Here is a 14,178-nt window from a genome sequence, read left to right as displayed (position 1 = left end):
GTGCTGCACTTGGGCAGTAGTAACCGGCAACACACTTATAAGATGGGAAACTACCTTCTTGAGAGCACGGCGGCAGAAAGGGATCTTGGAGTCATCATTGACTCCAAGATGAACATGGGCCGACAATGCGAGGTCACGGTCAGCAGGGCTAACCGGACCCTATCGTGCATCCACAGGTGCATCTCAAGTAGGGACAAGGAGGTGATCCTCCCCCTCTACGTGACACTGGTCAGGCCACAGCTGGAGTACTGTGTCCAGTTCTGGGCGCCCCACTTCAAGAGGGATGTGGACAACATTGAGAGGGTCCAGAGGAAGGCCACCCACATGATCCGGGGACAGCAGGGCAGACCCTACAATGAGAGGCTACGGGACCTGAACCTGTTCAGCCTTCACAAGAGAAGACTGAGGGGGGACCTTGTGACCGTCTATAAACTCACTAGGGGGGACCAGAACGGTTTGGGGGAGACCTTGTTTCCCCCAACGCCCCCCAGGATAACAAGAAATAACGTCCACAAGTTGTTGGAGAGTATGTTCAGATTAGACATCCATAAGAACTACTTCACAGTTAGGGCGGCTAGGATCTGGAACCGACTTCCAAGGGAAGTGGTGCTGGCTCCTACTCTGGGGGTCTTTAAGAAGCAGCTCAATGCCTACATGGCTGGGGTCACTTGAGCCCAGTTTCTCTCCTGCCCAGGCAGGGGGCCGGACTTGAAGATCTACAAGGTCCCTTCCGACCCTACTTCTATGATTCTATGAATTTGTGGCCATTGTTCCTAGTTACTCCAGGGGGTGCCCTAGTAAATACAGCATCTCCTATTCCCTGCTGCCCTCCCCTGATGAATTTATAGGCAGCCACAAGATCACCTCTCAGCCTTCTCTTGCGAAGACTGAAGAGATTTAGGTCCCTCAGTCTCTCCTCGTAGGGCCTTGTCTGCAGGCCTCTGACCATACGAGTAGCTTCCTCTGAACCTTCTCAAGATTCTCTGCATTCTTCTTGAAGTGTGACACCCAAAACTGGATGCAGTGCTCCAACTACAGCCTGACCAGTGCCACATAGAAGGGAAGCATCACCTCCCTGGGCCTGTTAGTCATGCATCTGCTAATGCATGATAAAGTGCGGTTAGATTTGTTGATCATTTTGTCACATTGACAACTCATGTTCATCTTGGAGTCAACTATGACTCCAAGATCCCTTTCTGCTGCTGTGCTGCTGAGAAGGTCATCCCCCAGCCTGTAAGTGTGTTGGTGGGACTTTTGCCCAGGTGCAGCACTTTGCACTTGTCTTTGTTGAACTGCATCCTATTTTGTTCTGCCCATTTTTCCAACCTGTCCAGATCCTCCTGGATCTGTTCCCTACCCTCTGGTGTGTTAATTCTGCCCCATAATTTGGTATCATCTGCAAACTTGGACAGAGTGCACTCTGTGCCCTCATCCAAGTCACTGATGGAGACATTGAATAGCACCAGTCCAAGGACCAAGCCTTGCAGGACTCCACTGCCCACATCTTTCCAAGTCGATATTGCCCCATCCACCACCACTCTCTGGGTGCGACCCCTAAGCCAATTTGCTACCCACCTGACCGTGTAATCATCTACATCACAGCCTGTAAGTTTATTTATGAGAATAGAATGAGATACCGTATCGAAGGCCTTCTTAAAGTCTAGGTAAATAACATTTACCTCAACTCCTGTGTGTAAGCATTTTGTGACCTGGTTGTAAAAAGAAACAAGGTTAGTCAGGCAGGATCTACCTGCAATGAACCCATGCTGATTTCCTTTCAGCATTATTTCCCCTGCTGGGCTTCCACAAATATCATCCTTAATGATTTTTTCCAGAGTTTTCCCAAGGATAGAGGTAAGACTAACTGGCCTATAGCTCCCTGGTTCCTCCCTCCTCCCCTTCTTGAAAATAGGGACCACATTGGCCCTTTTCCAGTCCTCTGGGACCTGACTGGAGCACCATGAGTGCTCGAACAGTCATGCCAATGGTTCTGCTATGACACTGGCCGATTCCTTGAGCACCCTTGGATAAAGTTCATCCAGGCTTGCTGATTTGAACACGCCCAGCCCCTCCAAGTGCCCCTTCACTAAGTTTGCGTACCAGTTGGTGGGCTGGTGTCCCTCCTGCGTCTGTCTGTGATCCAACTGGGAGATTTGTCTTAGTCTGTGTCTAGGCATACAGATGCAAAGAACTCACTGAAGAGCTCAGCTTTGTCACCAATTGCTCTAGTTTGTCCTGTAGGGGTCCTATGCTACCCTGCACCTTCCTTTTGCTCCCTATATACCTGAAGGACTTTTTGTTGTCCTTAAATTTTGTCGCCAGCCTAAATTCTAATCCTGCTTTGGCCTTCCTGATTTCCTGCAAGTGCGAGCCAGGGAGGTATACTCTTCCTTGGTAGCTACCCACTGTTTCCACAGCCTGTATACTTCTTTCTTTGCCTTTGGGCTTTCCTGAACTTCCCTGTTCAGCCAAGAAGGCTTCTTGGTCCCTTTGCCCTCTTTTATGCGCAATAGGATTGTCTCCTTCTGTGCCTGTAGGATCACTCCTTTGAGGAATGACCACCCTTCCTGGTCCCCCATTTTGCCAATGCTGTTGAGTTTAATGCCTCACTAACTAATCTCCTGAGCACACTGAAGTTAGCCTTTCTGAAGTCTAGGACTTCAACCCTGCTGGTTAGTTTATCTACCCTTCGCTGGATAATTAATTCAATCAATCGATAGTCACTATCCCCTAGGTTACCTTGTACCTGCAGATTCCCCACCCGGTCATCCCCTGTAGCTAACACCAAGTCCAGCAAGGCATTTCCCCTAGTGGGATCGTATACCTCCTGTGTTAGGTGGAGGTCCTGTATGCAGGTTAAGGACCGACGTGAGCGGTTAGATTTGGCTGACTGTCTCCCAGCAGATGTCAGGGTAGTTTAGGTCACCCATGACAACAATATCTTTCAACCATACGGCCTCTGAGAGCTGTCTGGAGAATTCCTGTCTCCCATGGCCAGGTAGCAAGCTACCGGCAGGTCATATAGCGCCTGAGCCACGGGGGACCCTAGTGTTTCCCTCCATGGTGGCAGCACCCCCCCAGGCAGCACCCCGCTGCTGTCACCCTGTCCGGGTAGTCCCGGGGGCATGCCATTGCCACGGTAGTCCCGGGGGCATGCCATTGCCACGGTGTGAAGCACCAGGCCTCCCACAGCTCGCCCCCTGGCAAAGACATGGGCAGGCTCTGGGAAAAAAGACAAAAAAAAAAGGAAAAAAGAAGAAAAGGTTCGGGCCCCTCACCGTGGGGTTTTTTTCCCCTTCAGCACATTCTTATTCTGTCTCTCCGTAGCACTCTGATTGGTTGTTTCAGTAAGCATTATGATTGGCTGCCAAGACAACCAATCAGAGTAATTCGGACAGACAGACTAAGCCTATTATTATTATAGATTTAGTTGTAGCATTTTTGGAGAAACTGATTATTTTAAAATGAACTGGTCCATTTCAAATTTTTGGCACAGTGATGCATTTTTAAAACCTCTAAATTTAAGGTAATCTGATTATGGTATTTTGCAGTATAAATTATTATTCTAAAAACACGGACAACTTTTAAATGGGCATAGAAACATTCTAATATAATAAAAGCCTTAGTCTGTCTGTCTGTAACACTTTATTCACACTCTGATTGGTGTCTGAAACAACTAATCAGAGTGCTCCAAGAGTGTTCCAGACAGGAGGCGGCAACAGCGGCGTGGTGGAGCGCTCCCTTAACGGTGGGAATGGAGCAGATGGAGCGGGGGCCAAGGCCAGCAGCACTGGCCTTACCCTCCCAATCCTGCTCCCTGAAGGTGGTGGTGGCAGCACAGGGTGCTGGCTGAGGGGGACAGAGGGGACAGTGGGGCAAGCTTCCCTGCCTCCCCCGCCACTCCTTAGAGGCAGAAGTGTGGGGTGTTGGCAGCGCAGCGCTGGCCTCGCCCCCCTGCTCCGGCCTTGCCACTGCTGTTGTGCATGGCCAGACATGCAGTAGTGGCAGTGCAGGGTGCTGGCTGTGGCCACTGCGTGCAAGCTCCCCCCTCCCCCGCTGTGCCTGGGAGGTGGTGGTGCTGTGGGGTGGAGCAGTGGGCAGCGGAGAGGGGCGCACAGAGCTGGGGGAGGTGCACGGGGCCGGAGGCAGAGCCCGCCCCCTCCCATCATTCTTGATGGGCAATTGGCTACTCTTAATAATATATTCAGTATTAGAATTTTAACTTAACATATCAGCATAGGAGTAGAGGAAGCCCTATTGATTTGGTGAAAATTAGAAAACCAGAAAGGGGAAATAGGAGACATGCACAACTCCTTGCATCTGATTTCAGACATAGTTCAAGTTCCTGGATCTGCTCGTCAATGTCAGTGCAAATAACTGATGGATAGGAGCCAGCGTAACTAATACTCTCATTACAATAAATGCTGTCATGGGGGTGCCTGGCACACAGGTGTTGAGAGGAAGAGGGGAAGACTGAAGAAGGTCTGCCCAGCCTTTGGCTTTAAACTTGCCAGGTGGGACAACCTCACTGGATCCCCAACACATGTTCAATTTAAAGCACCAAACAAGCCAGTCACAAAAATATTCCATGTTTAATGAGAGGCAGAGAGACATAAGGTTTTACAGGTGACAGCTGCCTTTGTCAAAGTACATTGTCACCTACAAAGCTTATGGTTCTCTGGTAGTACACCTGTGGCCAGAATTTGACTTTGTGAATATTCTGGCTTACACATCTACTCATCAGTAACAGGAGACAATGGAAGAAATATAAGCTTTACACGGGATTAGAAACATTACTTAGTAAAAGAAAAGTACAAACACACTTTCATCCTGCTTCTATTTCCCCACCTCTCAAATATTCCTTGCTCTTTAAGAATAGGATATCTTTAGGAAAGCAAAGAATCCCTCGCATGGCAGAGGAAGGGGTAGAGGAATGCAAAAAGCTCCTGATATGCCCAAGTTTGGTGTTTAAACTTCTGGTTTATTTACTTTTCATTGGATTAAAAATGCTCACTTTAAGCAAATAAACCTAAAGAGATTAGCTCGTCTTTTAAGAGTTTGTGAGATCATTGGATCCAGCCCCCCTGCTCTGGGCAGGAAAGACTGCTGGGGTCAAGTAACCAGCATCCAGTCTCCTTTTTTGTCAAAAAGGAAAGGTGAAGATCATTCCACAGTAGTTAAAGATAATGTTGCTTTTGAGAAAATTTGCTTTTTTACTGTAATAAAACAGGCTGTGTAAAGCACCATAATTTCTGCAATCACATGAACACTTTTCAGGGCACAGAGAATGGAAAGATAGGGGTATTGAAATCATCAAGGATACCTGTATTCTTTCCTGCAGCTGAGACAAGCTAAATGCACTAATAGACATATAAGACCCATTCCAGCAACAGACAGTAGCCTTTTCAGGAACAAATTATCTATTGGGGTTTTAGCTAATACTTGTAACTGATAAACTTTTGCACTTAATCTTTCACTCAAGAGAAGGCTCAGATATAATCTACTATACATTGGTGAAACAGCAGCTTTGAAATACAGATCAAACAGTCGTAGTGCAAGGACAATCTTTTGGCCATATATTTTTAGTGCCGTTTGATGGGGCCCTCAACCATAACGTTTCTTCACCATTCCCCGCCTGCCCCCACTTCAAATAAGTCCTTATAGGTACATAGATTTATTCTTACACATTCTGGAAGACGTGATCACACATTGGCGACACGTAGGGGGTACACATGCACCCCCTGAGATTGGCCACCACCGATGCTGCCAGTGGCGTCTGTGGGTGGACGCCAATTGCCGCTCGCCACCCACTCCTGTCAATGACACCGCTGCGGCCGCCTCCCGCTTGGCCCGCCCTCATCGCTGACACTACCGTGGCCACCTGTGGGTGGTCCTTGCTCACCGCCACCATGCCCCCCCCAGCCTCAGGAGGCACAAGACATTCATGTGTCCACACATGGAGATACACAAGAACAACAGTGAATAGAAAACCTTCCAGGGAGTCTAATCCATACCTATGAGCTGTGTAACACCATCTAACAAAGACTAAAATGATATCTTTGACATTTCAGATTTCTAAAACAAGCTCCCCTTACCCCCTTAAAAGTCTTCCTCCTTCCATATCTCCCTCCTCCTATAATTTCGAAACCACTTTTAAGAACTTCAAAATGGGTTCAGTTCCAAAAAAAGGGCTTGTAATGCCAGCAAATGTGTAGGTTCAAATCACAGAAAAATAATCTCTTAAAACAAATATTTTCCCTTCTCCGTGAAGGAATACCTAATTCAAAATTGTCACAGTTTAAGATTAGTCAAAGCAGTAGAATACAATAAAAATTTTAGTCCCCATTATTTTTGACATTCTAGTCAGGTAACTATTTTGTATTACATTTGCAAATGTTCCAAACACAAAGCAGATCCTCAGCTCAAGAAAGCATTAGAAGCAGAAGTCATTTCAGTTTGCTTCTTGAAGCATTTAGGGAAGGAAAATGTTCTTTGCTTTTCTTTGGATAATCAGTTTATAAGCTCTACTTAAAAATGGGGTTTTCAACTTCAAATGCTTCGTGCAGAGACTTTGTTTTAACCTTTATAGAGTAATTATAAAAGCAGGATTAAAAAAACCCAACACTTTATTATGCATGGTAATCCAACATATCACAAACATACTTAGGAAACACATCAAGTAAAATTAGTTTATTTTTTGAATCCACTTAGTCCAATATGCTGGGGAAAAAAACAAACCTTTTAGTTACACCTAAACACAAAAAAACCCTGGTGTGAAAATTTCAATGAATCTGTTGTGTATGACAATCAAAGGAGTTGAGTCATCCAGATGCTTGTCTTTTAATATCAAACTCTTTCTTTATCATGTAAATATCCCATACAATAGGTGCTCACTGTTCTTTTAAAAACTTGTAGCTGAGGAATAAAAAAATACTTGATTTCTGGACACTTTTCTTCCCATTGCAGGAGTACATATTTTAAGGTAAACTTTGGAACAATCATAATGTAGAGGTGTACTAGGAAATTAATTAATATACAAGTTTTCATAAAACCCGTAGTTAAAAATAAGAACATGAACTCTGATGGTTCTGAATTTGCACTGACAATTTAAGAACAAGCTGATTGGCTTAAATGGAGTTACTCCAAAATTAGTTCCAAAGTAACTTAAATCAGAACGTGGTTTTTAGTATCTCAGTCTAAATGGTATTTGTTAGCAATCTACCCATACCCTGTTCCCAAATACACTGCAGACTGAGAGCCAAGAAGATTTATTTTTAGCCACTCTCAATTGTAGGGAATAAAGTTATTTTAGACTAAAGCATTCAATGCACAGAATTTAAGTTTAGCAAAACAAAGAGGTTACTTACCTGAATATTACTTGTATTAGGGGTGCACTGATAAAGATTTTTTTGACTGATACTGAGGGTTGATTATTAACCAGCTGTATCTGCTGATACGGATCCGATTGCTGATATACAGCCCAGCAGCTTGAAGAGCAGAGTCAAGCTGGTAAGTCTGTGGGGGGGGAAGGGGCATGGGGGGGGGGCAGATCAAGGCCCCCAGTGAGGAAGGGAATGGGAGTGGGGCAGAACACTTGATGGAGCTGCAGGTGGCACATCTGGGGGACATAGAGGGGTGGGAAGGCAGCTCCCCACACTGCGTGCATGCCAGGGAAGGCATGAGGAGCATACACCCCCTGGATATTTGCACAGGGCAAGGGCGGGCTGCCCACTGTGGCTTCTTCCTGGTGGAGGGAGCTGGCCCAGGACTGTGCTCGGGTAGGGCGGGGCAGGCAGTGGTGGTTCTGGGAGGAGAGTTATGGGGTGGGCTACAGCTATCCCAAAATTTGCCACAGCCACCCTGTAGCTCTCCTAGCACCACTGCAGCCCACCCTGGCTCAGTCCCCCCTGCTGAGAAGAGGCTGGTGCAGCCTATGGTCCTAAGCACACAGTGGGCAGCCTGCCCTCACCCCATGCACCCTGCCCAGCTGGGCAGCGCCTACCCCTGCCCCAGCCCCAGCCCCAGCCCCAGCCCCATTCCCTCCCTCAGTGTGGGGGTCTTAATCTCTGCCTGCGCCCCCCCAGATTTACCAGCTGGATGATAGGCTGGACTTCTGGCCACACGCATGCTGCAGCATTGTACATGCACACAGCATTTATCTGTGACATTATCGGTCACATAGGCCAAAAAAGTCAATTGCCAATAATGTCAATTTTCCTTTTATTGGTGCCGATACGATACGGAATGATGTATCGGTGCACCTCTAACTTGTACAGTAAGATGTACCTTGAAATGTGTGGTATGTATACACAGTCTATAATCTACCCTCTATTCCAAATGCTTTGGAGTAAGTACCCTAATGAATTATGAGTTGGCCAACCAACAGCAGTGGGATAATTAGGGTGGATTCACCCTTTATACCTTTAATTGGATGTACAAGGAACTACCCCACAGGTCACTGCTGACTAGACATTTCTAACTAAAGCTCTCTAGACTTGTATCTATCAATTATGGTACATACACAGACTATTGCTCAAAAAAGTGGTTAGTATAATACTTTTTCCTCAGTTATTTTACCTTTAGATTTCTTAGTGTTTCTTAACTGTTTAAACTCCAAGTTAGATTTAATTAAGAGACCTTACAGAGGTATAATCTAGTTGTTAGTTTAAAAAAAATCATTTGGAGATGGTCAACTTAACAAAATAGATGGTATATGTCCATCCAGTATCGATCTAATTCCAACAAGTCATGTTAATTTCAACATGTGAATATTACATCACAGGTGCCATTATTAACATAACATTGATATATTATGTATTGAAGAACAGACCTGGTTTCTCAGTTTTAGATAAATGTGAACAATGGGAATAAAAAAGATGTGTAAGAAATGTCTTTAATGCATTTCAAATCTATTCCAGGGTCAGAAAAGAAAGGTAAAACATCATGTGCAATAAAGCACATTTTTGTTACCACTGTAGACCTTGGGGACATGACTACAGATATGACACTCAATATTTTGACCAACAACCATAATCTTTAACTATTCATCTATTTTTGATCCACCTAATCCTAAAGGAAACAAACCAAAAATGAAACAGAAGATGTATTAATTCTAGAAACATATCCTGAGTGTAGAGGTAACTTTAATTCAGGGCTGGAGTTGGAGATTTAATTGTCTTTTTTCATAGTACCTAGCAGCTCGGCTCCAGAAGTCACGGTTGCTGCAACTGATTAATAATGACTAGTCTGCTACCACTAAGCATCAGACCTAAGTAACCTTCCTTACACTTCCATTTTACCTTCTGTACAAATTTACAAATGCATACATAAAGCAAGAAATACCAAAGATGATTAATAGACTGAATGTGTGCCTAGTCAAGATCATTTCCCCCTAACTTTCAAGTTGAACAAATATTATGCAAGATGAGCTTTCTAGGACACCAGCTTAGCAAAGAAGCAGTCTCTTCTGTCAAAAGCAGCAAACCCCCCAAATTTCCCTTCCTTTGCTGTCTAATACCTACCTTCCTCTGACTTCAATAAAGTAAAGAAAGAAAAAGAAAAAAAAAATCCACAGCTGAGGATGAAGTATTACACTTAAGCCAGTGAGGTAGGAAGTAAGCTTCACACTACAATTTCAACACTATCTACAAGAATGAATGACACATTAATAATACCCCTTTATGTTCTGAAAGTACTCCACAAACTAATCCTAACAAAATTCCTGGGAAGAGTTATCCCATTTTGCAGGTGGAGAACATAAGAGAAAGATTAAGTAAGTTGCCTAAGAACAAACAAAGTCAGAGTAATTAGTACTCTTTTCACAACTTCCAAACTCTACACTTACTCCTCCAGACTCACCCTATACTCACTCCTCTAGACCTGTAGCATAAATGCTTATCAAGATCATATAAATTGGGCCAATGCTAGCTGTTGTCATGCACTATTTTTAAGTTTACAAATCTGTTAAATATGTGGAAGCAAAAATGAGACACTGCATAAGTGTATGCTTTATTATGACATGATGCTGATTTCATTAAGGAATGAATTGCCCCTCCATTTTTGGAAAAAAAATATCAAATAAAATGTAAAAACTGCATATTTTGATTGAAGCAATGGCAGACTAATATACAAGATGTCTCTGTATGATGCAGTGTTTTGTAGAAAACTAACATTTATGTAATTTGGAGAGGGAATATTAAGCCTTAAATGGAAAAAAAAAAAATCACCGGGTTTATATTTTTCCAAAAATCCTCTTGATTTGCATAGCAACTATCATGTTTGCTCAAATCCAAGGGGAAGCTTTTTCCTATTTGAATACAAGGTGGGAGGGGAGGAGATGGCAGGGGAAGGTGCCTCCAGTCATGCAACAGTGGTGGCCAGGGCTGAAGCAACCACAGCTGACTGGGTAGGAGATTGGGGCATGTGTTCTGGGTCAGAGCAGGGTCCCAGATGGAGTTGAAGCTGGGATGAGAAGGTACGTGGTAGTGGTGGGGGAAAGGCTGCAGGGAGTAGACAGAGTGGTAGGTGATGTGAGAAGCCAAGTGGATGGGGAGTGGAACAGGTACCAGGAGGTTAAGTGGTGCAGGGGACAGATGCCAGGTTTTCAGGCACGGTGGGACGAGGCAGGCATCAGTGGGACAAGTGGTGCAGGAGGAGGGGCCAGGGGGTTCAGACACAATGTGGGGGGAGGGGAGGAGGAAGCAGGGAGTGCAAGAATGGAGGGCAGGTGGACAAGGTACACGTGGTAGGGGGTGCAGGCACCAGGAGGTACAGGCATCGTCAAGTACAGGGGGGTACAGAAATCATGGAGGTGGAGGCAGGCATGGGGCGTACAGACAGCAGGGAGGCAAAGTAGAGGGGAGAAGGTGTAAGGAGTAGGCCACTTGTCCCTTGCTGGCTGCCCCCCCTGTGGCTGCTTGCCCTGTAAGTTATAAACTTCTATGTCTAGAATCTAATTAGGAGTTCACCTTGAACTTAGTCATCTTGGATTTGAGCAAATAAGGTAATTTATTTAAAAAGAGCTTGAGAGTTCCAATAATCGCATGGTATGAGAGAAAAACCAGGATAAAAGTCAGTTTTATTTAAGCATAAGCCTAAAGATGGAAGTTGGATTTACCTTAAATTACATAACACTGACTGAGTAGGGAACAGCATGTTTTCTTTGGATTTTAGGGAGAAAGGTCCAGTTATTAAGTTGAGACATCACCCAGTAATTAAGCATGTTTAGATATCTCTAGATCTAGCTAGCTAGCTCTCCAGATCTAGATACCTATATATAGATATTGCTAACCAGAAATTGATTTTTTTTTCTTTATATAGGTGGCTTCTAATACCAGTAGTTTTTCTTTTTTACTTTACAGCAGATAGTATGTTACAATTCATGCATCAACAACATTCATTCTTCTGGCTTATCTAGGCCTGGAAAAATTAAATATTAAAAGAAAAATCTTTGGAGTCAATAACAGGGTAAAATGAAGACCACCCCAACACAGCAAAAGGTGACTTCCAGTGCATGATTTATGGGAGGGTTTTTGTTAGACATATTTACTATGGATGCACATATGACTGTAGAACAGTGATGAACATTTATAGTCATAGACCTTCATGACTTTGGGAGACCGAGAGATATCTTACATACACATTGATCGGAGGAAGTATAAAGGAGTGTTTAGATTCTGTCCCGCATGTGGACACGACCAGTACTGATTGTAATTGGGGTGCATATCTATTATACCATGTTGATTTTCACAGAAACAAGGATGAGTTGAACAAAGCATAATTTTTACCGGGGCAAAAGGTAGAAGGTTTGCTGGGTTCTACATACAGCTCAAGCATACTAAGCTGTTAGCTTCTGCTATACTGTCCTGAGAATTACATTTTAGTTGTAATCTGTATAGTAAAGAATAGTCTTGGAACACTGACCATCTCTTACATAGGCATAATTTTATGATTTTGTCACTAAATCACTAATCTGACCATTTTTGGACGTCAGCTAGCAAAGACTTCTTTCCCAGTTTTCTCTTCTTGCCTTTCAGTCAGCTTTGCTTCTGTTCTCCTTTTTTCATATTTTTAAGGAGCTACAACACATGCAACTGTATTACCATATTTGATTTTGCATCCTATTACCATTCCCAACCGTATTCAAATTATGTAAATGCAGAAAAAAAGAAAAAAAGATATTTTCCAAATAATTTTAATCCTGAAGGGAGATTGTACAACATATCTTATTCCAACAGTATAAAAAAGATTTTCTATAATTAGAAAAAAAATTGGCAGTAGCAAAAAAAACGCACCTTGATTTGTCAAATATACATTCTACTATTTGTAGATACCTGTAGATTAGTATGAGCAAAGACATTATTTTTTTAATTGCAGGAGGATCTTTAATGTTAGCAGATGTATTGAGCATTTGCTTTTCCAGATTTCAGTGCAGACATCTGAGCTTCTCTTCTACAGTTCGTTGCATCTGAGCTGTCAGTTCTTTATCTTATCAGTCAATCAATGGATTCGTTCTAATTTAGCCTGTAGGGATTTAAAATTCCCAGTAGTGGTCTGCACTGTTAATGTAGGGCTCATAGACTGAAGTTCAACAAGGTAGCAACTAACAGCATCCAAACAAACATTTGTGAATCGTCGTCTGTATAAAAAAAAAGAAAAAGAAAAATTGCCTTACATATATTTCATGTACATGCCATTCATTTGAGAAAAAGAAACAAAACATCTATTGGATATAACAGAATAAAAAAATGACAAAAATAGATAACTTCATTTTTCCAATATATACCATATTTACTTAAATACAAGATCCCCCCCCGCGCCAACTGACATGGGGAAAAAAGCCCCTTATCTTACATTCCCATACAAAGAAACCGCATTAAATACACTGTATCATTAAGCTGATGCGAAAAACAACATGTCCTCAGTAATGGAAACTAACTATAAAGTTGATTAAATTCAGCCAACACTGAGCATGACTATGAAACACATGGCCTGTATGGGACAAACATACTGATGGGAATTTACTACGAAGAATACGATAGTGTAACCCAACTGAAGAAGATATAAGGTATTGCCCATTGCACTCAGTCCCCCTCAGCACTGACTTTTTTAAGTCAACGTGAGCCACTACAGTAAATACATGTAGACTTCCTCTTCACTTCTACAACTAAGCTGTGCCTTTCTTTCCCATTTCCAATGAGTCCCATTTTTCAGCCAGCCTTAAATGTCTGGCAAACATTCCTGAAAAGGACCTCAAATAGCTTAGCCAGAATCCCTCTGTTGTCCCTTCTCTCAGCCTGTTGCATATTATCAGTGTGGCCCTGTCCTCCATGACATGAAGATGGAACAGGTTGCCCTGTACACCTCATCAGCATTTGTGACAAGAACACCCATTCCAGTCATAAGTAGGGGGTAATTTGCATACAGATCTTTTGTGGTGGTGGGGGGGGGATGTATCTGGAGTACACACACATATACTGAGCAGTGCTAAGCTGTGGGGTAACCACAGCTTGAAACACTGTTATTTCTGCTGGGGCCCAGCCCAATGAACTGTGTGGTAAATCATGAGCCTTTTGGCTTAGGACGGTCATGCATAGCATATATTACATACAAGCAGGTACAAAAGTGCTGACTAAACATGTGCTTATGGATAGGGATGCTCTCAATTTGTGATTTCGTGGAAACTGTGAAATCAGGCATTGTGTACAAAATCAGGCACCGTCTGCAAAGTCAACCAACCAACCAACTCGAACGAACCACAACCCCCTCAAAAAAAACTTACTAAAAATAAAAAGCCTGGCCTTGCAACCTACTGGGGGGGATGAGGGGACCCGCTGCTGTGAAGGAGAGCAGCCAAGAAGGTGGTCACCCCCAATGATTGGCTGAGAGGGCTGCCTGTCAGTGGCAAGGGGCAGGGCCACACGATGGACAATCCTTTTGGCCAATCAGTGGCAAGAGGCAGGGCTACTAGGGTCCCTTGGCCAGAGGCATGGGGGGCCCTACTGTGATAAGCCTATGAGAATGGTGGCCAACCCTGTGATCAGCCTGTGAAAATTGGCTGCCTGCCTCCTCCATTTCAGTAGGTCCCTACTTATGGAGTACCTGTGGTAAAACTTGCAGCAGTTTCAAAAGAGGAAAACTTTATCAATTCTGGATGAACTAAGTCAACAGATACCTACA

General features: G+C 43.7%; 1 protein-coding gene across 1 annotated transcript in view; it reads right to left on the bottom strand.

The window, feature by feature from the left end:
- Positions 1–12,186: 12,186 nt before the first annotated feature.
- NUP155 (nucleoporin 155) overlaps positions 12,187–14,178 on the bottom strand; it is a 61,235-nt gene continuing 59,243 nt past the window's right edge. The window contains exon 35 of the mRNA XM_025195291.1: positions 12,187–12,637. Coding sequence (XP_025051076.1) covers positions 12,499–12,637 — 139 coding nt within the window. The 3' untranslated portion in view covers positions 12,187–12,498. The remainder of the gene's footprint in view (positions 12,638–14,178) is intronic.

The sequence above is a fragment of the Alligator sinensis genome, unplaced genomic scaffold (assembly GCF_000455745.1).
Source record: "Alligator sinensis unplaced genomic scaffold, ASM45574v1 scaffold1835_1, whole genome shotgun sequence".
In the NCBI taxonomy this organism is placed as follows: Eukaryota; Metazoa; Chordata; order Crocodylia; family Alligatoridae; genus Alligator; species Alligator sinensis.
This window is presented reverse-complemented; position numbering and strand designations above follow the sequence as displayed.